At 35.8% G+C, this 24,732-nt stretch overlaps 1 protein-coding gene across 7 annotated transcripts in view; it reads left to right on the top strand.

Moving 5' to 3' along the window:
• ZCWPW2 (zinc finger CW-type and PWWP domain containing 2) overlaps nucleotides 1-24,732 on the top strand; it is a 139,223-nt gene that overhangs the window by 21,935 nt on the left and 92,556 nt on the right. For 6 of the 7 annotated variants that reach the window (XM_027582886.2, XM_027582881.2, XM_027582884.1 and 3 more), the window contains one exon: nucleotides 23,111-23,464. In XM_027582886.2, coding sequence (XP_027438687.1) covers nucleotides 23,124-23,464 — 341 coding nt within the window. In that variant the 5' untranslated portion in view covers nucleotides 23,111-23,123. Of the gene's footprint in view, nucleotides 1-1,880; nucleotides 1,923-23,110; nucleotides 23,465-24,732 lie in introns of all 7 variants that reach the window. The other variant, XM_027582883.2, reaches the window with a different exon arrangement.

Genomic DNA, 24,732 nt, shown 5'->3' with positions numbered 1-24,732 from the left:
TCTACCCGTTTCCACTGAGGAGTGGTAACTAAGGTTTATGTAGATGGGGAACAAAAATCCTAATTTTTAGAAAGGCTATATTAGTTTGCTAAGGCTGTCATAAAGTACTACAGACTGAGTGGCTTAAACAACAGAAATTTATTTTCTCATAGTTCTAGAGGCTAGAAGTTTGAAATCAAGGTGTCAGGAGGGTTGATTCCTTTGGAGAGGCTAGAAGTTTGAAATCAAGGTGTCAGGAGGGTTGATTCCTTTGGAGGACCTGTTCCCACCCTCTCTTCTTGGCTTGTAGATGGTCACCTTCTCCCTGTATCTTCACATTGTCTTCCCTCTGTAGGTTTCTGTCCAAATTCCCTCTTTTGATAAGGACACCAGTCATATTGGATTAGGACCCACCCTAATGACTTCGTTTTAACTTAAGAACCTCTTTAAAGACCCTATCTCCAAGTACAGTTACATTCTGAGGCACTATGATTTAGGACTTCAACATACAAATTTGGAGGGGGGACATAGTTCAGCCTTTAACGGTGGCTTTCCAGCTTTTGACTTGGATACTTATGCTTAAAGACAATTTCTAGAATGGTTTTGAGTTGGTTTTTCTTTTCTCCATTTTCACAAACTCTGAAGCCAGTATTAGCTTACTAAAAGAGAAAAACATGCATAATGTTTGAGATACCGAGTGTTTCATCGGAAAACTGAATGCCACTATAAAGTCTTTGTATCCCCTTCTAATGAATGAAATTAAGGGAATTTCAGGGAACAGAGGTAGGATTAATTGTATGACAGCCCATATGTAATTTTATCCTTCTATATTGAGAAGCAGTGGTTGAGACATTTTTCAAATATGACTGGCTATACTTGTTTTCCCTAATGATAAATTTGTAGTAATTCATCACGTAGTCTTGTCACTGGAAGTATTTGTTAACAATTTTGAATTAAGGTTTTGGCAAGGTTCTGGGATCACTCAAATCTTTACTACTGAAATATTAATCAGGATGCACTACGCTTCCTAGTGTAAAAACCTTGAAGGAGAAAGTAATTCCTAAACATACAAAGAGGTAACTTGACTGTCTATGTTTTTATCTTGTGTCTCTTCCCTCTGTGTTAATATTTGATAAGGTGTTTCATTTATCTGAGACTTCTAAAGCCATAACCAAAGCTCTCTTTGGGAAAACTGGCATCTTCTAATTTAGAGATCCTCTATGTAGTACCAAAACATTACTATATAGTAGCTAATATACTCTATTACAGATGGCAAAAAAATAAAGGCTAATGCTGCTTGGGTTTCATTTCTTAGAATGCTCACCATGTTGACTTTTGTTTGTATTATGTGACCAGTGATTTCACTGAAAACCTGCACGATTCATTTTTAGTTGTAGAGTCAATTGACCTTTGTGAAGTATATACCTATGGAGAGTGGGCATTTGACTTGTTTTAACCTATTAGGATTTTGTGTTTTATTTTGTATTAAAGAAAAATTCTGGAAGAAAATAGGTGATGCTGAGTAGGCTGGTTTTTTGGGTGGCTTCTTTTAGTCAGGCTTTCTGTACATTGAGATGTTATGTGATTCATGAACCTGAATCTGAAGCTCTTCAATTCTAAAATCGCCATTAGAAGCCTTTCTTATTTGAGCCCAAGCCAAAGTGCTTTCATTGTTGCTTTTCTAAAAGTTTGGGGTGGGGGGAACTGACAGGTTCACACTTTTTATAATGAGGGAAGAGCATTTTGCCTACCTTATAAAAATGTGATTCAGTGTCTGTCTTTAAAACTGGGTTTTAAAAATTGGATAGTACACATAATAGCAGGAGTGAGCCACTTTTATGGGTATCCTATAATTTTATAATTATTAATCTAAAATTAAAATTATGTACTCTTTCTTTCAGAAAACCTACAGAGTACGTGCCACCCTATACACAAACTACATAGTGAGTTGGATGGGCTCTCCCATAGCCTTTGAGATATATTATAAGGTCTTAGCCATTATCGTGTCTCTCCTGAGTCATATTTGAATTTTATTTTGTGCATTTTGGCTGGTTGGTATTGGTGGTATAGGACCTACTATAATATAGATTATCTCTGCTTCTGTATTTGTTACTAGATCAAACCAGTCTTCTTTTTCCCCTTCTAACTCTCTTTGATAATGGAATATACTGTATGTAATCATACACTTTGTATTAATATATTCAAAATCATCAATCTGTTTTGTACTTTTTATGTTGTTGAGTAGTAATAATCAGGCTTGTATTAGCATATTAAATTTAGTCTTTTACAAAATTTCAAAAACAGTATGAACAGAAGCTTCCCTGCTTTTCTAAAGCTTTTCTACTGAGTATGTTCACTCCATACAATATACATTCTAAATATTAGTCCATATGTCTATATACTGAAAATATTCATCTCTTTCTCTTTCTTGCCTTTCAACTTATTTTACGGTTTTAATTTTTTTTTAATTTTAGTTCCACAGAAGATTTAATCTCAGTGTTTTCAAGTTTATCAATCTTTTAATGACTTCTGTGTCATACATACAAATACATTTATACTTCAACATTACACATTTATTTTGTAATTTGATAATTTTTTACATTAGTGTTTAGTCAGTCTGGAATTTACTTTTATAAATGGTGCTAGATTGAGATGGAACTTCATTTTTTGTTGTAAAAAATATAAATGAATGTTGAATTTCTCACATGTTTTAGGCTAGCAAATATGATGATGATTATATAGTTTGCCTTGTGTAATCTGTAATGTGACATGTCTTTAGAAGCAGTGCTGGTGGCCAAGCAGCACACATATCAGACCTGCTGGAGCAGTATTTGCTAGAAAAAGCATAGAAGAATAGGGGTCAGTACCTGAGTGGTGAGTCACCATTGCCTCATTCCACTCTAACGCAGAGCATAGCAATCTATTTGGGCCATGTGACAGATTCCATTAGAGAGACCTTGACCATTAAACTATGAACTTTTAACAAACACCAGCTCCTCCCCTGGCATGATCAGGAACCAGAATACAGTAGTAATATGATGTGGCAGAACTTTGATTCCAGCACTATCCTGACAGCATGGCATTCAAGATTGATGAAAAGTCCCAGCCCAGCTGAAATCTAAGACTTCTGGTTATGAATATAGATGCTGCAAGTTAGGGTAACCTGGATGGCTCAGTCGGTTGAGCATCTAACTCTTGATTTCAGTTCAGTTCGCGATCTCAGGGTGGTGAGATTGAGCCCTGCTGTTGGGCTCTGTGCTCGGCTGGAAGTCGGCTTGAGATTCTCTCTCTCCCTCTGCCTCTGCCCCTCCTCCCGTGTGCGCTCTCTTCCCCCTCTAATATAAATAAATAAATCTTTAAAAAAAAAAAAAAGATGCTGAAAGTTAGCAGGATTGCCATGCCAGTAGGCCACACCAGTTGGCCACATCAGTATACATGGTGGATTGTGTTAACCCTAGCCCCTTCCCTGACATGAGTACCATTGGAAGTGGCAATGGGGTCCAAACATTATGGCTGACCAGTATTGACTGCCTTATGCTCTGAGCTATAGCCAGTTTCTGTGGAGCTTTGTAAGATGCCACATTTTTGGTAGGCCATGTTGCAGGGACCATTCTTGCAACTAATTAATTTTTACTTCTCATTGCCTATTTGGCCATGATCAGTTTTTTTCTTAATGTTCTAATGGATATGATTTACTTTACAGATCTGATCTGCTTTAGCTAGGATTTTTAAAACTACTTTCCTAAATGCATAGTTTTTCCTTTTCTTACACTCTCCTTATCTGGCTTTTTAAATTTCCTTTTGAGTTAAAAATATTCAAGATATGCTCTAGGAGCTTGTACATTTTTTTAAGTTTCTTTAGTTATGTTTCTAATATAATTTATTCCTGAATTTTCTCTTGTTCAGGAACTAGCTTTTGTTTTATTGACTGTTATTGACTTAGGTTTGTGTACACTTCCCAAATTCATATGTTGGAGCCCTAAGCCCCAACGTGGCTGTATTTGAAGATGGGGCCTCTAAGGAAGTAATAAAGATTAGGTGAGGTCCTAAAAGTGGGAGCCTGATCTGATAGGATTAGTATCTGTATAAAAAGAGACATCAAAACCTCATTCTCCTTCTCTTTGTGCATGCACTGAGGAAAGGCTGCAAGAGAAAGAACATAGTGAGAAGATAGCTGTCTATAAGCCAAAGACTTCCAGCCTGCAAAACTATGAGAAATAAATTTATTTTCTGTTGTTTAAGACTGTTATATAAAAGGTACCTGGGTGGCTCAGTTGGTTAAACATCTGACTCTTGATTTCGGCTCAGGTCATGATCTCAGGGTCTTGAGGTCGAGCCCTGTGTCAGGCTCCATGCCTAGATTCTCTCTCTCCCTCTCCCTCTGCCCCTCCCCACTGCTCTCTCTCACAAAAAAAAAAAAAAAAAAAAAAAAAAAAAAAAGACTTATTTAAGCCACCTAGTCTATGGTGATTTTTGTTAATGGACGTCTGTATTGATCAACTCTATTAATTCTTTGTTTTTTCTTTATTATTTGGGTTTTTTTTCCTTGTTTCCTAGTTTATAAATTTCTCTTATACATCATTTTTTAAGTTTGGCTTGCATTCTGTGAAAAACCCTTAGTTCAGTCTTGCAGCTCACTGATTTTTTTTTTAACCGTCTTGACAGCATATTGATTTTTTAAATTTCAGTGGTCAGATTTTAAATTTCCATGATATTCTGTTGGTTCTTTTTAAAAAATGAATATTCTTCCATATCTTTTTGCAGTTATTAAATATTTTAAAATGCTGTCCTTTTCACTTTATTAAGCTTATGTTTTATAGGTACTGAGTTCTTCCTTTTGTTGGACTTGTTTCCTCTCTTTCATATTGGCTTTTCTCTTTGATTATTGTGATTGAGTCCTCAACTGTGTATTTGAGGTTGTTTATGAATTGTCTGTTTACATAAGCTTTTCTCCCTGTATGGAAGGAGGAGTGTGGGATAAAACTTCTGGATGGAGTGAGCCAGTAGCTGCTTTTGGCTTTTGGATAGTAACAACTCTCCATTCTTACTGAGTGTTGTTAGCCTCCTAAAGTTTCTGTTGTACCTCCCTCCCGCCCCACACCCCCAGCATTGGCTATCTCTGCTCTGCGTGACAATAGACATTTCCCTTGCTTACTGCCTGGCCCAAAGAGCAATGACCCTGTAATGCTCTACTTTAGTGCTCCAACCAATCACTCTCTTGGCTGTCCGAGATCCCTCCTGTATTCTTTATCTGACATTTGTAGGCTTAGCACACCCTTGGACCAACTTTCATCTTTGTAGGAGTTTTCTTCTGTGCATGTTTTAGGCTGTGGCTTCCTTCTCTACTTTCCCATCTATTTTCTTTCATGGAAGGATTCCTCATGGTATCTGAAGATCTGAGGATATTGCCTTTTCTTTATTATTATATTTTAGGAGATATGACAATACCCTCTTCTGTACTTTTCAGGCTCGTAGGGTCAGATGAAAAGGCTTGGCATATAATCAGTCTTCCTTCTTGAACCAATGTCCAAGATAGCTACTACATTTTAAAAATTGCTTTATTTTGATATAATTTCAGACTTCAAGAAATGTTTTGTGAAGAAGAAAGAATTTCCAGTTACTTTATAATCTGCTTTCCCAAATATTTCCAAATGTTAACAATTGGAAATAATAATTTGGGAATATATATCAAATATATGTTTGAGAATACATATTGAATCATTTAAGAGTAAGTTATAGTGATATCACTGAAAATAGCAGAAGAAGGAACTCTAAAAAATATGTTCCTCCACTAAAGCAGTGTTTAAACTGGCAAAAACTGTTAGAATTAACATTTTTGGAAATCCAGAATCTAATTTTAAAATCTAATAAAAACTTGACAATACCTAGAAGAGTGCTTAATAAAGAATGAAGCTGCTGATTTCAGTAAGTGAGCCATGTGACATTTTGAATTACCCACTGTATTTAGTCAGGGTTCTCCAGAACAAACAGAATGTATATATATAGAGAGAAACATTTATTTTAAGGAACTAGCTCATGTGATTGTAGAGAGTTGGTGAGTCTAAAATCTGAGGGGATAGGCCAGTGGGCTGAAGACTTAGAGAAGAATTGCATTCCAAGTCCAAAGTCTGCTGGAAAAATTCCTTCTTGCTTGGGGGAAGTCAGTTTTGTTCTATTAAAGCCTTCAACTGATTAGATGAGGCCCACCCACATTATGGAGAGTAATCTGCTTTACTTGACCATCAATTTAAATGTTAATCTCATCCAAAAACATCTTCACAGAAACATCCAGAAAATATTTGACCAAACACCTGGGTTCTCAGGCCCAGCCAGTTTGATACATAAAACTATCACACCCACCTACTGTCCCCCATTTCCCAGCTCACAGGTCGAGGTGGGGATGGCAGCTTGCATTCCTGATTAAGCTGGCTGGTGCCAGAGGGGTTGACCACACACAGCAAAGAATACAGTCTTTCAAAGAGGAAGTTACAGACATGAGCCCTCTCTATTGCTCGATACTTCAGTGTGCATTTCCAAACACAAGGAATTGTTTTTATTATTACATGACCATAACGTAGTTATCAAAATCAACAATTTAACTTTGATGAAATACCATTAGTATATGGGTCTATTTTAAAGGCTCTTGTTACATATTACAATATTTCACTCTCAAAAGTTTCTATCAATTTACACTTTTGTCAGTAGAGTATGGCAATTTCCAATAACTCTTTACCATTTTAAAATTGTAGATTTATATATATTTTTTAAAGATTTTATTTATTTATTTGACAGGAAGAGAGAGACACAGCAAGAGAGGGAACACAAGCAGGGGGAGTGGAAAAGGGAGAAGCAGGCCTCCCATGGAGCAGGGAGCCCAATGCCGGGCTTGATCCCAGGACCCTGGGATCATGACCCGAGCTGAAGGCAGATGCTTAATGACTGAGCCACCCAGGCGCCCTGATTTATATGGTTTTAAACTTTGCTGAATTGATATGCACTTCTTCAGATTCATTCCAAGGATCCTCTATTTCTTTCCTTTTTTAAAATATAGATCTCATCTCCCTCCTCTGTATTTTGGTTTTTCTTTTTCTTCATGGAATCTTCTCAAGAATAAAAAATAAAAATTCCAACTCTGGGAGTATTCTAAACTTGACTGTTCCTTGTACAAAAGCATTTTTATCTATTACTGTTCTCTATTACATACACTTATTTTTTAAAAAAAAACATCTTTACAACCTCTCTATAACATTAATTTTGGAGATAAAATTATGAGAGGTTAAATGACTTTCCCAAAGTTATACAACCAGTAATTGGTAGACTCTGGACTCCTCTTAGACTTTCTGACTTCAGAGCTGATACCATTATTGAGCTGGTTAGGTGGGAAGGACAGTGACAAACTCAATCAACATTTGCCAAAGGGAATTTATATCTGCTACATTTAATTGTCTTGAAGATAGTGATAAAAACATCTTTCATGAGAGATTATACAAGGTATCAGACTGAAGGCTCTGGATGGGGATCAAAGGTAATGAAAAGTGCTAGATGTTAATGATGGGCAATAAATGTACCTTCTAGTCTAATATGATTGCAAGGTTAAGGGAGATTATGTATGAACTGAAAACAGAATAAACAGTGAAAACCAGCACCTACAAAGCAAGTAAGGCTTAGCAAGTCTTTAGAGCTGACAAGACTCAAGAAAACAGATGTGATGAAAGGGTGGCTAATGAAATTTGGACTCTGATACGTGGTTAAAAAGAACAAAGCACAGGAGCTGATAATCCAGCAAGGGGAGTAGAGGATTTTTGAGGAAGAACAGCCAGAATGGATAAATCAAGACATACTAAAGCAGGACAACTTTTAGAGATCATCTGGCCTTATTCTTACATTACAGGTAAGGACCTCTTGAGATTACAGAGCTACAAGTTGCATAACCAACTTAGAAGCTACATTTTTGATGCCAAGCCCTGATCTTTTTCTCCTGCCTCTTAAATATTATGAAATTATAATCCATAACATTAAAATTATCTTATTACTTGAGATTCTCTTTGGAAGTTGAAAATTGAAATTATGATCCTAAAATGATTGAAGTCTAAAGACCTTGCTACTGATACTATTACTTTTCTTCAACCCAAAAGAGTGGCATCATCTGGGGTAGCCTGCGTTAAAAATGGAAACACTTCCTATAACAGCAGTTTTGGAGAACAGAAGAATAATGACAACTTTTTTCATTTGGAAGAACAATCATTATTTTTCTCATTCACATACAAACAATAAAAACAGTTTCTGTTATAAGCAGACATTTATCTTCATCCCTATTCTGTATGTATCTTTTCACACTGTCTCATTAAATTCTCATATTGTTCAGAACTCCTTGGATATGTTTTAATTTTACCATCTGGGATTCATCAGTCACAAAATACATATACACTGTAATAAAAATAGATGCTTCACAAGGATTCATATTGGCTGTAGTCCATCTTAAAGGCCTTTGTTCTGTTAAACAATGGAACTGTGGACAGTTGATCTTATTAATTTTTTCAAACTCTACTACAACATTCTAAATTAACATTCATGGAATACATAAATCTTTGGAGAATTTATGTCAAATCCATGTAGATTTTTCTCATTTTCTTTTCTTTAGCTTATAAATTTTACTTTAATGCTACAAATATACCTATAATAGTAATTATACTGCATAAAATTGTTTAGAAGTGTTTAGTGGGGTTCTACAGACCTTGGTGGTCTCTTTAATAAATTTAATTTAACTAGTAGTGCATTGTAATGTATTGTTATAAATAAAAAATTGCTCACTAATCTCTTTCCCATCTGTTGGCTAGTTCTAGATGCTCCACAGAAATATAGAAGACATTGAGCAAAACTAGGGAAATGATAGGAAAAATTCCTACATGTTAATTATTTAGCCATTTGGGGATCAGAAAACAATGTTTTCATCATCAACTCCTTCATTGTTGGAGTGACAAAAATAATGTGTCTGCCCTTAGAGAGCTCACAATTTAATGATGGGAAGTATGTGGTAACACTATAATATGAACCAGAATGCTGTAACTACCAGAAGTTAAGGGAAGCCAAGCAGGGAGAAATTGCTGCTGGTTGGGGATATCCAGAAAGACTTCTTGATAGAGATGGTATTTGAAGTGGATCTTGAAAGTCAGCAACTTACAGGTTATGGTAGAGTAAGAAGGATAGCATGCACAAAGGTATAGAGACACATTGGGTATGTTTGGAAAATATCAAATAATGTAAATTAGATGCAGTTTGAAAGACTAATAGAAGAAAGTAATACTAGCAATCATTTAATGAGCACCTACTGTGTGCTCTGCTTCTTGCTACATACCCTACATGCATTATTTTATTGAACTAAGAACATGCTATGAGGCAGGTACTAGTATTATTATCATCTTTTAAATGAAAAGATATTAAATGATTTTCCCAGGTTATAGAGCTATTAAGTTGATGTTCTTAGATCTTAATCTAGGTCTGACTGGTACTAAAACCCATACCCTTAACCACTACAATACAAAGTTATATTGTGGAGATTTCAGATATAAATTGGGGACCTTATTTCCAATGATGTTAGCAATGGAAAACAATATATTTTTTTTTAGAAAGAGGACCAATTATTAAGAGTTTCTAAGATTAACCTATTATCAGTGAGTTGAAAGAATAAATGTGGGGAGAGAGAGAAAGCAGACCAGCTGGTTAGTAGGCTTCTTACAGCAGTCTGAGTGAGCTAATGAACTGAGCTGGGTTTATAGGTCAGTAAGATTGAAAAGGTAGGAACATACACAGAGACCCTTTAAGAAAATTTTTTTTCAGAATTCTTTATTTTATTTTTTTATTAAGTTAGCCACCATACAATACATCATTAGTTTTTGATGTAGTGTTCAATGATTCACTAGTTGCATGTAACTAACAAAATGACAAGTATTTAAATGGAGGGGATGAGGAAGTAGGCAGTTTTAAAGTTGACCTTGGGTGAAATTCAAGCCCAAGTAGCAATAATGGGGAAGAGAAACTTCTGAAAGAAAAGAAAACTCAATTTGGCCCAAGTTCAGGGTGCCTGAGGAGCACCCAGTTGACACTGTCAAAATTACTTGGAATGTAGGTGTGAAGGTGAGACTTGAGCTGGAGATTTGGCAGCTATTTGCATAGGAGAGAGTGTCAAAGCTATTTTAGTGAATTTTAAATTCACTAAAGCTATTTTAGCTATTCTATTCCCCAAGGAAGAGAATAGAAAGAGAAATTTGAAGGCAGACTTTGAGAAAGGCCTACATTTAGGGACTAGGGGGAGAAAGAAGAACTAGTAAAAAAAATCAACGTTGAAGAACAATCCTTTCGAGTAGGTGATTAGAAAATCTCTGGTCTCCTTTAAAAGAAACATTTGGTAAAAGCCAGATGGTCAGGCATTTAAAAATAAGTAGATGCCTAGGATTTCTGGCAAGTAGTTGATGCTCTGACTTCCTGTTGTGTGACTCTAGAACTTTTCTCTAGAGAAACAGATCCATACTTCAAATTACCTATGTAGTAAATTCATAGGCATCTTAAACTCAAGACCAAAAAGAATGTATTAGTCCTGGTCCCCAAAACTCAAACTTGTATTTATGTCCTCTATTTGATTATTAAACTATTTGATTATTAAGCCTATTCAATTATTAACTCCACTGTTCATTTGCCCTAAACAGAAATCTTAAATTCATCTGCCACTATCTTCCCTTCCTTATCCCTAGGAACCTTCCACTTCCAAAACCAACATAGACTTGATAATTGCTATAGACTGAATGTGTCTCCCCAAAATGTGATGGTGTTAGGAGGTGGAGCCTTTGGGAGGTGAATAAGTCGTGAGGGCAGAATTCTTATGAATGGGATTAACGTCCTTCTAAAAAAGACCCTGAGAGATGCCTTGCCCCTTCTACCATATGAAGTTACTGCAAACAAAACAAAACAAAACAAAAAAACAGCCATCTATGACAAGGAAAGGGACTTTGACCAGACAATGAATTTGCCAATGCCTTGATCTTGGACTTTCCAGCCCTCAGAAATGTGAGAAATAAATTTCTGTTATCTCTAAGTCACCCAGTCTACGGTACCTTTGTTATAGCAGCTCAAATACCTACTGCTTAGCCTTACTTCAAGGACTTCCACTCCCTGCATTTGTACCAAGCTCCTCAACTGCCACAGATTCAGTTCCAGTGAGTTCCTGTGGTGCAGGCCACAGTAGTCACCCCACCAGAGGGTACAGGCAGCAGATTATGCTGCATCCATGTGGTGCTGTCCATGTGTCATCGCTGCCAGGACACAGGGTGCACAAGCCATGAGATCATAGCTACTTCTACCTAGATTTCCTGGTGCATGACCCAGGTGGAAAATCCCTGCAGAGGCAGAGTCACCCCAGAGAGAGAGCTACCACTATAGCACTGCTCAGTGGAGCTGTGGGGCTGGGGCTGCCCTCATGATTGGAGCCAACTGTGGGCAATTACAGTCTAGGAGAACCACGGGCATGTGACTTTAACGTTTGAGAGCTATGGTGTGGGCTGCTCCAAGCAGACTCATAGGGTTGGGAGCTGTCCAAAGCCATGGGCAAGGCCATCTATAGCCTTTGGGACCCAACCCCCATCTGTATCACCCTTTGTTACATTTGTCCAGTATTTTATGGAACTTAGTTTTATCTGTTTCTCTGTCTGAACTCAATAGGAGAGATTGTTTCTTGTTCATCTTTTGTTCACAATACTGAAATCCATGCCTGACATTTAGTAGAAACTCACTATATGTTTGAATTAATGTTCAAAGTCAATCATTTATTCAACAAATATTTATTGACTATCAAGTGTGTAATACACTGAACGAGGAGTTCAATACAGGGTAATAGTTAGTACTCTCATTATCCCCAGATAAGGGACATTTGTCTAGTAAAAAGTGGTAGAGCTATCTGACTGAAAATTGAGTGTCTGTGACCATTTATAACTATTACCTTGAATGAAGGAATAAATAATATACAGCCTGAACTTAAGGCTGTATAATTCTGGATAGCTGTTTTATGTTTTTTATTTTCAAATTTAATTTTTAAATTTTCTTCTGATTTCTGTAGTTCTATGTTAACTAAGTCATGAAATCAGAAATTAAAAAGAAGTCATGTAAAGCAAGTGTTAATGCTTAGCATAGCTTCACATTTGTCAGTATCTTTATAATCTATAGTGTGAACTACTGAGGCATAATTTTATAGGGACCCCCTTTAAAGACTCTAGAAGTTTCCAGGGGTGCCTGAGTGGCTCAGTTAGTTAAGCATCTGCCTCTGGCTTAGGTCATGATCCTAGGGCCCATGATCCTAGGGCCTTGCTCAGTGGGGAGCCTGCTTCTCCCTCTCCCTTTGCCCCACCCCACAATTCATGTGGTGGGGGGGCATGTGCATGTGTGTGCGGGCACACTCTCTCCCAAATAAATAAAATCTTTTTTTGTTTTAAAGACTCTAGAAGTTTCCAGACCACATTATCTTTTCCCCCTTCATTTGCATCTTCTGTATGTGGTAGTAATTTTGAAAAACAGCAAAGTGTTGGAGAAGAGGTAATAGAGATAATGAGAATCTGGTTTGAAAAGAGTGTTTTGTAATCTGTATTATAAATTCGATTAGCCTGAATAAACTGTGTCAAATCTAAAATACCAAGAGGTTTAAGTTAGATGCCATTGAAAATGAGTATCACTATCATTTAAGTAATAACGACATTTCCTTAGTGTTAATTTATCTTCTCAGTATTATCCACTGTGAGACCCAACTTCCTAAGAAAATCTGCAAACTTTATCTACCATTTAAAAGTAATCTTTTAATCCCCTTCACCTTTTATAATAGGCTATCATAATGGATTTTCCTAAGCTTTCCATTGAAATGGTACCATAAACTTGGAGTACTTTCTCCATTATAGCAGTCCAATAGTTGCAAGATGGACAAAATCCTAGGCAGTTGAGTAATAGATAGCAACCATTTTTCACTTTCCTTTCTATCTCTTATACAATAATTATTTGCATTATTAGTGTTCTCTTCAATATGCTATTTGTAGAAATATTTTAAAGTTTTCTGAGGAATAATTTAATCTAGATAATATAATCTATAAACCTGTTCAACTAGTTAATTATAATTCAAATACATTGCAGTGTGGTAAAGCTAAATAGATAGCTGAAGAGCACCTCTGTGAAACACTCTTAGTTGTGGTTCTTCTCACCTTTCCAGCAGGAGGCTTCACATCACTATTAGGACATATGACCTGTTTATATGTGATCTGAGCGGGGATTCTAATATCAATTTGATATTAAATATTATTAAGTCCTATTTTTCTTATTTATTAAATAAAAATAAATAGAAGTTCCTTGAATGAACTTGTAATGGATAATCTCTATTTCTAGAACTGTACCCAACTCCTTACCCTCAGCTTATTTGTTACACAATCTCCCAATACCTGCCTTAGACTTAGAATCTTCCACACCTGTCTTTATATTTGATTTGGGAGTTGGTAGCTTTTCACCCAGTAGACAACATCATGTCCTCCTCCTACTATTTTCTTTGCAGCTCACTGTGGGGGCTTGTGGAGGATGGATGATTGTGTCCTGAAACATAATTAGAGGACAGCCTTGACAGAAATAACCTTAATTTCTTCTGTTTTTGATGACTAGATTTATGCTTCAATATTGTCAAAGTCACAAGATAAAGATGTCTGCTATTACTACTACTGTTTAATATTTTCCTAGAACTAACATAAAAGTAAAGAAAATAAAATACAAAGGATATCAGCAAGATGGCAGAATAGAAGACTCTTGACTTTCCTTCCTCCTGTAGATGCACTGAACAAACAGCTACACACAAATCAATTTCCTTGGAGAGAAATATGGAAACTAGTTGAGTGACTCCTACACATCAGGTGACTGAGAAAATACACACAATGAAAAGAGTAGGAAAAGTTGAGACACACTCATCCCATAAACTCCTGGCATAGCAATTTGTAATCAGGAGGGAATCCCCAACTGCCAGCTTTTCCCTGAGGAGCAAAGGGTTTGGACCACATATCTAGCTCCCCAACTTTTGTTGTTGCTACACAAGGACTGGCTCCCAAGTCACCTAGCTCTGAAAGTCAGTGTAGCTCAACATTCATGAGTCCCTCAGGACCATATTAAACAAAGAGGAGGTTTTAAACAGAAGTGTGAGTACTTACCGTGACTATACCAGTGGGCTCAGCGCAGAGAGAACAGGCAAAAACACAAGGCTACCAATTTCCCCTTTGAAAGGATATGACTGGACACTAACAGCTCCTGCCTAAGGGTCGAGTTTCTTTTTCTTTTCTTTTTCTGAGCATAGAGCTTCTACTCAACCTTCATCCAGAAGTTGACTGTGCTCCTCTAGGGGCCTGAAAAGGATTGTGGGCACTTCAATAATTTGCTTTCCCCTCACTCACTCCAGTGATAAAAACAGGTATCCATTTTCTCCCTGGAAAGAGCTTGTCCGTACATCTAGCATCCCAACTTTTATTACTGCCACCTGACGGACTGGTTTCCAAATCACCTAGCTCAGAGTGCCAAAAGGGCTTGGCATTCACAAGTCCTCCTTCACCACTAAAAACAAAGAGGCAGTTTTTAAGAGATGCATAAGTACTTCCTGCTGCTATTCCCCCACCCTTAGAACAGAGGGAACAGACAAAAACAAAAGACTCCAAATTCTCCCTAGAAGGGATTTGACTACATATTTTCCCAGCTGCTACCCAAGGGTCAGGCTTCTAATTATCCTGCATCTGGGAGCTGATGGGGCACATGATTAATAGTCTTATGGAAGCCTGAGCAGACATGTCAGAACTTTGTGCCTTTTCTCTCCAACTCACCCCATTGGTAAAACTGGTGGAGATAAATGATTTACCTGTCAGATAACTCAAAATAATAGCCATAAAGATGCTCACTGAAGTCATGAGAACAATATATGAGCAAAGTGAGAGTTTCAACAAAGAGAAAATATAAATATTAAAAAGTATGAAAAAGATGGGACACCTGGGTGGCTCTGTCGGTTAAGCACCCTATTCTTGATTTTGGCTCAGGTCATGATCTCAGGGTTGTGAGATCGAGCCCCGCATTGGGCTCTGTGCTGGCATGGAGCCTGCTTAGGATTCTTTCTCTCTCTCTCTTCCTCTCTAAAATAAAATAAAATATAAAAAAAATAAAGTACTAAAAATAAATAGAACTGAATACAAGTGAACTGAAAAATTCAATAGAGGAGTTCAGCAGCTGACTAGATCAAGCAAAAGAAAGGATCAGTAAAGACAGGTCAGTGGAAATCATCCAATCAGAGGAGGAAAAAGAATGAAGATAGCTTAAAGAACCTATAGGATGCCAGCAAGTGGATGAATAAACACATTATGAGAGTCCCAAAAGGAGAAGAGAGAAAGACACAGAGAGAGTATTATATGAAATAATGGCTGAAAACTTTCAAAACCTGAGGAAATAGGCATCCAGATCAAGAAAATTTAAAAAGCACAAAACAAGAGAATTTAAAGAGACCTGCATTGAGACATAATAAAATTTTCAAAAGTTAAAAAATTTTGAAAGCTGTAATAAAAAAGCAACTTGTTATATATAAGGTAACCCCTGCCCCAAGACCATCTGCAGATTTTTCAGCATAAACCTTGTAGGCCAGATGGAGTAGGATGAAACAGTCAAAGTTCAGAAAGAAAAAGAAAGAAAAGAACTGCCAGCCAAGAATACTTTGCCAGGCAAAATTGTCCTTCAGAACTGAAGGGGAAATAAAGATAGTCCCGGACAAACAAAAGTTGGAGTTCATCACCACTAGACTTGCCTTACAAGAAATGCTAAAAGAAGTTCTTCAAGCTGAAATGAAAGGGTGCTAATTAGTAACATGAAAACATGAAAGGATGAAATTCACTGGGATAGGTGAATAGTCAAATTCAGAATGTTCTAATATATAACAGTGGTGTGTAAATCACATATAACTCTAGTATAAAGGTTAAGAGCCAAAAGTACTAAAAATGACTACAGCTACAATAATTTTTTAATGGGTACACTAAAAAGATGTAAATTGTGACATCAAAAACATAACATATTGGGACCAGGAGTAAACATGTAGACCTTTTGTATGCTGTCCAAGTTAAGTTATAAGCTTGAAATGGACTGTTATGTTTTATGTAAGCCTCATGGTAACCACGAAGCAAAAACCTGTAGTAGATACATGAAAGGTCAAGAAAGGAGTCAAAGCATACTACTACAGAAAATTATCAGTCATAAAAGATGAGAGCAAGAGAGGAAGAAAAGAACAAAGGGTCTACAAAACACCCAAAAAAGAATTAACAAAAGGCTTTACCTATCAAAAATTACCTTAAATGTAAATGAACTATTTCTCCAATCGTAGACTGAAAGTGAAGGGATGGAAAAAGATATTCCATGCAAATGGAAACCGAAAGAGAGCGGAGGCAGCTATAATTATGTTGACAAAATAAACTTTAAGTAAAAACTATAAAAAGAGACCAAAAAAGGCCATTATATGATGATAAACTGATCAATTCATCAAGGGGATATAACAATTAAAAATATTTATGCACCCAAGGGGTGTCTGGGTGGCTCAGTTGATTAAGTGTCCCAACTCTTGATTTCGTCTCAGTCATGATCTCAAGGTCATGATATCCATCTGTACATCAGGCTCTTAGCTGGGCGTGGAGCCTGCTTATGATTCTCTCTCTCTCCCTCTCCCTCTGCCCCCTCCCCCCAACACACGTGCTCTCATTCTCAAAAAAAAAAAAAATATATATATATATATATGCACCCAATATTGGAGCATCTAAATATATAGAGCAAACTTAAGCAAATCTGAAGGAAGAGATAGATAATACAAAGGAAGAGATAGATAATACAATAATAATAGGGAACTTCAGTATCCCACTTTCAACAGTGGATAGATCAGACAGAATATCAAGGAAACACTGGACTTAAACTATGCTTCAGACGAAAAAGATCTAACATATATACAGAACATTCCATCCAACAGTAGCAGAATACACACAGAACGCTCTCTAGGATAAATAATAGGCCACAAAACCAGTCTAAACAAATATAAAAACACATCAGGCATCTTTGCTGACCACAATTATATGAGACTAGAAATCAGTAACAAGAAAAACTGGAAAATTCACAAATATGTGGAGATTAAACAACATCCTTCTGGACAACTAATGGGTCAAAGAAGACATTAAAGGAGAAATATAAAAGGATCTGAGGCAAATGAAAGTGGAAACAACACTAAAATTATGGAATGCAGTAAAAGCAGATCTAAGAGGGAAGTATATAGTGATAAATGTCTACATCAGAAAACCAAAGATCTCAACCTAACTTTACACCACATGGAACTAGGAAAGGAAGAACAACTAAGCCTGAATTTAGTAGAAGGAGGACATAACAAATATCAGAGCAGAAATAAATGAAATAGAGATTAGAGAGATAATAGAAAAGATCAATGAAACTATGAGTTGGTTTTCTTAAAAGATAAAATTGACAAAACTTTAGCTAGCCTAACAGAGAAAAAGAGAGAAGACTCAAAATCAGAAATGAAAGAGATGTTACAAATAATGCCACAAAAATACAAATGACCATAAGAGACAAGGTGGACAATTATATGCCAACAAACTGGACAACTTAGAATGGATAAATTCCTAGAAACACACCATCTAAAAAGAACAAACTATGGAAAAATAGAATATTTGAACAGACCAATAACATGCAAGGCAATTGAATCACTAATCAAAACTCTTTCAACAAAGATAAGACCAATAACAGATGGCTTCACTGGTGAATTCTACCAAACGTTTAAAGAATTAGTGGCAATCCTCAAACTCGTCCAAAACAATCGAAGAGTAAGGAACACTTCCAAACTCATTTTACAAGGCCGGCTTTACCCTGATACTAAAGCCAGGTAAGGACATTATGTGAAAAGAAAATTATAGGGCACCTGGGAGGCTCAGTTGGTTAAGCATCTGCCTTTGGCTCAGGTCGTGATCCCAGGGTTCTGGGATTGAGTCCCATATCAGGCTCCCTGCTCAGTGGGGGGCCTGCTTCTCCCTCTCCCTCTGCCTGCAGCTCCCCCTGTTTGTGCTCTTGCTCTCCCTCTTTATCACTCTGTCAAATAAATAAATAAAATCTTTAAAAAAAAAAAAGAAAAGAAAATTATAGGCCAATATCCCTGATGGACATATATGCAAAAGTTCTTAACAAAATACTACTAAAGAGAATTTGGCAGTATATTAAAAGTTTTATACACCATGATCAAATTGGATTTATCTCTGAGGTCCATAGGTAGTTCATCATATTCAAATCAATAAACATGCCATAATGAGAAAATAATCATATTATCATTTCAGTAGATGCAGCGAAAGCATTTGACAAAATTTAACAACCTTTGATATAACTCTCAACAGATTAGGTATAGAAAGAATGTACCTCAAAAAAATAAAGGTCTTATATAACAAGTTTACAACTAACATACTCACTGATGAAAAGCTTTCATCAGGATCAAGATCAGGAACAAGATAAAGGCATCCACTCTCATCACTTCTGTTCAACTTAGTACTGGAAATCCTAGCCAGCACAATTAGGCAAGGAAAAGAAATAAAAGGCATCCATATCAGAAAGGAAAAAGTAAAATTGTCTTTGTTTACAGAACACATTATCTTATGTATAGAAAATCCTAAGGACTTCACCCAAAAACTGTTAAAACTAATGAATTAATTTAGTAAAGTTGCAGGATACAAAATCAAACAAAAAGTGGTTGCATTTCTATACACTAACAACGAATTATCTGAAAAAGAAATTAAGAAAATCCCATTTCTAGTTGCATCAAAAAGAATAAAATGCTTAAAAATAAACTTAACAAAGGAGGTAAGAGATCTGTACAATGAAAATTATAAGACATTTCTGAAAGAAATTGAAGACAAATAAATGGCAAGATATCTCATGTTCATGGATTGAAAGAATTAATATTGTTAAAATGTCCCTGGTACACAAAGTGATCCACACATTCAGCTCAATCCCTATCAAAATTCAAATGTCATTTTTTACAGAAATAGAAAAAAGCAGGCATAAAATTCATATGGAATCATAAAAGACCCCAAATAGCTAAAACAATTTTGAGCAAGACGTGCAAAGTTGGAGGCATTTTACCTCCTCATTTCAAACTATATTACAAAACCATGGTAATCAAAATAGTATGGTTTTGGCATAAATACACACAGATCAATGGAACAGAATAGAGAACCCAGAAATAAACCCACATATATATAGTCAACTAATTTTTGACAAAGGCACCAAGAATACACAATAGGGAAATGATAGCATCTTCAATAAATGGTATTAGAAAATTGGATAGTCACATGCAAAAGAATAAAATTGGATCCTTATACCATACACAAAAATCAACTCAAAAAGGACTAAAGATTCAAATTAGAGACCTGAAACTGTAAAACTCTCATAAAAAAAACATAGGGGAGGGGCACCTGGATGGCTCAGTCATTAAGCATCTGCCTTCGGCTCCAGTCATGATCTCAGGGTCCTGGAACTGAGCCCCACATTGGGCTCCCTGCTCAGCAGGAAGCCTGCTTCTCCCTCTTCCACTCCCCCTGCTTGTGTTCCTGCTCTCGCTATCTCTCTCTCTCTGTCAAATAAATAAATAAAATCTTTAAAAACAAACAAACAAAAAAACTTGGGAAGATCATTGAGATTAGTCTTGTCAGTGATTTTTTTGGATCTTACATCAAAACCAAATATGTAAGACTATATAAAACTACAATGTTTCTGCACAACAAAGGAAACCATCAACAAACTTAAAAGGCAACTTATAGAATAGAATGAAACATTTGCAAAATATATACTCAATAAGGAGTTAATATCCAAGATATGTAAGGAACTCTTACAACTAATAGAAATAATAGTAATAATCAGGATTTATAATGGGCAAAGGACCTGAATAGACATTTTTCCAAAGAAGACATAAATATGGCCATCAGATGTATGAAAAGATCCTCAACATCAGTAATCATCACAGAAATGCAAATCAAAACCACAGTTACATATCACCTCAAACCTGTTTAAGATGGCTATTATCAAAAAATTAAAAGATAAATGTTGGCAAGAATGTGGAGAAATTGGAACCTTGTACACAGTTGGTAGGAATGCAAAATGATGCAGCTGCTATGGAAAACAGTATGGGGGGGTTCCTCAAAAAGTTAAAAAATAGAACTTACCATAGGATCCAGCAATCCCACTTCTGGGTACTGATCTAAGAGAATTGAAATCAGGATCTCAAAGACAAATTAGCACTCCGATGATCATAGAAGCATTATTCACAATAGCCAAGATACGGAAACAACCTAAGTTTCTATTGATGGATGGATGAAGAAAGCCTACAAGGGAATATATTATTCAGCCTTGCAAAATCTGCAAAATATTGGATATGGATTAAGTTGGGGCCATTATGCTAAGTGAAATGAGCAGTTACAGAAAGACAAATACTGCATGAATCCATTTATATGTGGTATCTAAAATAGTCAAATTCATAGAATCGAAGAGTAGGGTTAAAGGGGAGATGGGAAGTTATGAATCAGCAGGTATAAAGTTTTAATTAAGCAAGATGAATAAGTTATAGAGATCTGCTATACAATGTTGTACGTATGGTCAACGATACTGTATAATACACTTAAAAACTTGTTAAGAGGGTAGATGTCATGTTAAGTGTTTTTACCATAATTAAATAAAATTAATTTTAAAAAGACTGAAAATAATTTAATCAAGCACCAACTCGAGAAAGGGAAGATCAACAAAGAATGCCCAAGAAAGTAGAGGAAGGAAAGAATAGAGTGCAGCTATTAATTAAATAGGATTCTAAAAAAGTAAATGGGAAGACTCAAATTCTGTTTGTGTTTAAAAAGTACTGACAAGATAAATGAAGAAAAAGAAGATATAAATAAATTTCAGAGTGAAGGAGAGAAACATAATGAGAGACATAGTAGATACACCAGAATTCTTAAAAGTAAGACAGAATTGGGAACTGCCCCCTTAGGCAAACTTTACATAAAAGGAGAGACATTCTGTACTTCATTTTATGAGGTTATTTTAATCTTGATATCAAAACCAGACAAAGGCAAAGAGAATTGCAATTATTAGACCAATCTCATCTATAAACATATATGTAATCTTAAATAACTGTTAATAAACTAAATACAGCAATATATGTTAAAAAAATCTCATAACACTTGATCATGTAGGGTTTACCTAGAATGAAAGTATGATTTATCATTAATAAATTCATTATTACAACATACCCAATTAATAGGCTTAAAAAATCTTTATGTTTACCTCAATACATACAGAAAAGCAATAAATGAAATTCAACAGTGCTTCATTATTAACAAAAAATCCTCATAGTAAACTGGTAATTGAAGGGAAAAATTTTCTGGCAATGGTCTCTATCAAAAAATATAAGTATTTGACTATATAGTCCAATAGTAGAAGCATTCTCTTTGAAATTAGGAAAAGATGTCTACTATCATGACTTCTATTCAATATTATACCTGTCTTAGGCAGCACAGTAAAAGAAGATACAAGGATGGAAAATAAACAAAACTGCTACACACACACACACACACACACACACACACACACACACACACACACACACACACACACACACTTACACCTAATGTGAAGTGAAATGCAAAATAATGTCTTGCCCAGGGACAGCTGGCGAATAACAGAGCCAAGAGTTCACACATAATTTGGCTCCAATGTCTGAACTCAACAACTTCTGTACTGTCCAGTGGCGCAGAGAATTGAGGAAAAAACTGTTCACTTCAAATGCAATCTAAATTGCAGGCATGCTTCTCATAAATTTCCTCATCAGCTAAATAATTAACCAGAAATTTACATGACTATTATTAGCAAAATTTTTTATTTCTCTTCCAATAGATTTAGTTCTTCATGTTTTTAGATTTGTCCACTCTTTAGGTATGATAAATAGTGCCACAGTGAATATTGTTGGATCTCTGTATGTGTAGAATAGTTTTTTTGAGGTTTATTTTCTGTGGATACAGTCATACGAGCAACATTAACAGGTAAAAAATTGTGAACTATGGCTATTGGCATAAATTGGCAAATTTCTAAAGCAATTTGTGGTGACCCTGAAATATGATAAGTGAGTTTCTAAATATGTGATTAACTCATGAATTAAGAGCTTCTTTAAATGGTGCTTATACTTGGATAGTAGTGTTTTGCTAACTTGTGAATATGGTATATTGAAGTCATTCTTTAAAACAGGTTTCTATTGCAAAATAAGTTAATTAATTTTACTTTATTTTAGTTGTATTATTTTTTAGTATACACACAGTTATTATTGAAGCTAGAAGTTGGGAGCTTAATCATACAATTCTAATGTTTTATATGTTTAAAATTTTCATAATAAAAAACTGAGAAATGCTTTTTTCAAACTCCTTGAATTAATGTATAAAAAGCAAAACTATATAAGCAGAAGATTAGTTTTTAAAAGCAGATTTCAAATGTTCATATGGTGAAATATTTTGTTACATTTGATTTTCCTCAGAATTAGAAAATGAAAGGGGTCATCAAGTCATTTCATATGAGTATATATATTCATATATATATATATATATATATATATATATATATATATATATATGAGGCAGTAAAGCTTAGCGGGTAAGATCACAGAATTTGGAACCAAACTTCCTGCCTTTAAATCCTGACTCTACCATATACTAGCTCTGGGACTGCAAACAAATTACTTTTCTTAGATTCAGTTTTCTCTGTAAAAATGGTCATACTTATTTTTATTTTTATTTGTGATTACAAATTTATTTTTAATTTTGGAGCATTTTATGCCCAGAGTGATTGATGCTTCTATTTTGTTCCTTTGTTTCTGGGTAGGTGGAAACAAATTGTTCAAAATGTATAGTCTTTATGGGATAGAGAAGATATGGGCAAAGAAGGTATCAAAGAGCTGTTTCTCTGATTTTGGTTTGAACTTTCCTTATATTCTTGAACCTTTCTTCTTTTTTTCTTATTTGTTTTCCAGATTAAATGCGTTTATGGAAAAAGAACAACTGGATGGTAAGACAGTAGTAGAATATTGTCACACTGCAATGAATTCCTCAGCGGAAAACAGTATGTATGTAAACAAAGTGTGGGTTCAGTGTGAGAATGAAAGCTGTTTGAAATGGAGATCGTTGTCAAGTGAGGATGCAGCCAAGGTTGATCACAATAAACCATGGTACTGCTTCATGAACACTGATTCAAGATACAATAAGTGCTCTATTTCTGAGGAAGACTTTCCTGAAGAGGCTCAGCTTCATGAAAGTGGATTTAAGATTGTCTATTCACAGCTCCCTCTTGGAAGCCTGGTTTTGGTAAAATTACAGAATTGGCCAAGGTAAAGTTGTTGTTATTTCATAATAAACTATTGAGTTACAGTCTTGCTAAGTTGATGAATTTTTAAAACTTTTCAAAGAATCGACTTTTTTTCTACTGTTTGTCTAATTTATTTATTGTTTCCTGATCTCATCATTATTATCTCCCTGACATTTTGGGGTCTAATTCTTTTTCTTCTAGTTTCTTAAATTGGAAACTTTAGGTAACTGATTTAAATCTTTTCTTTCCTCTTGATATAGGCAACCACAGCTAAAAATTTCTCTTTAAGCATAGCGTTAGCTATATCCCACAAATTTCGATATATTGTGTTTTATTACCAGTTTCAAATATTTACTAATTTCCTGTGTGATGTCTTCTTTCAAATGATCTGTTAAAAATGTATTTTTACCTGACATTTGGGGATTTCTAAATATCTTATTGTTATTGAGCTCTAATTTAAGTCTATTGTCCAATGAGGATATTTATGAGCATTACTTTGAATTCTTTATCATACATATTACTTATCTCTTTCATTTAGCTGTTTTGCTATGGTTTTGTCCTGTTCTTTCATTTGTGACATATTCCTCTTCCTCCTCATTTTATCTAACTCTCTTAGTTTCTGTGTATTAAAAAAGTCAGCTATGTCTCCTGATCTTGAAAGTAGTGGCCTTATGAAGAAGAGGTCCTGTGGTGGCCCATAGTGCAATGCCCCATGTTCACTAGAACCAGGGGTGGGTCCTATATGGGTTGCTTGCACCCTACTATTGTGGCTGAGCTGTGTTTGCCTCTAGTCCAGTTGGCTGCAATGGCCCACTTTGCTTGTTGTGGGTACACTGAGCAGAGTTTGGCCCTTATGCCATTGAGGGATCAGTCTGGGGCTGCTGTGGGCTTGTGGTTGGGTGGTGTCAGCAGTCAGACCAGAGGCCTGTCCCCCAGTCCGCCCTGCTGGGGCTGTAGTTGGCCTGATCAACAGGGCATTCATTCTCTCTGTGCTTCCAGCTATAAGTTTTGGCTACTGGGACTGTGGGTGCACTGGTGTGTGTGGTTATCTTCCCCTCTCCCAGGGAAGAAGTCATTTTGGAGTGGCGCCAGTCCCTGTTGGGGTTGCTTGCAGAGTGTATCAGGGCACAAGCTGCTTTGGAGGGACACCTACTGAATCTCTTTTGTACTTTTATATGAAATGAATTCTATTCTTTAAGAAGAGGTTTTTTTCAGTCTGTTTTATCTCTGTTGTTCAGATTGGATCATTTCTGTTTTAAGTTCACTGATTCTTGCCTCTTTCATATTCAT

The sequence above is a fragment of the Zalophus californianus genome, chromosome 1 (genome assembly GCF_009762305.2).
Source record: "Zalophus californianus isolate mZalCal1 chromosome 1, mZalCal1.pri.v2, whole genome shotgun sequence".
Classification (NCBI taxonomy): domain Eukaryota; kingdom Metazoa; phylum Chordata; class Mammalia; order Carnivora; family Otariidae; genus Zalophus; species Zalophus californianus.
Note: the sequence above shows the minus strand (reverse complement) of the source record. Positions and strands in the feature narration are given on the sequence as shown.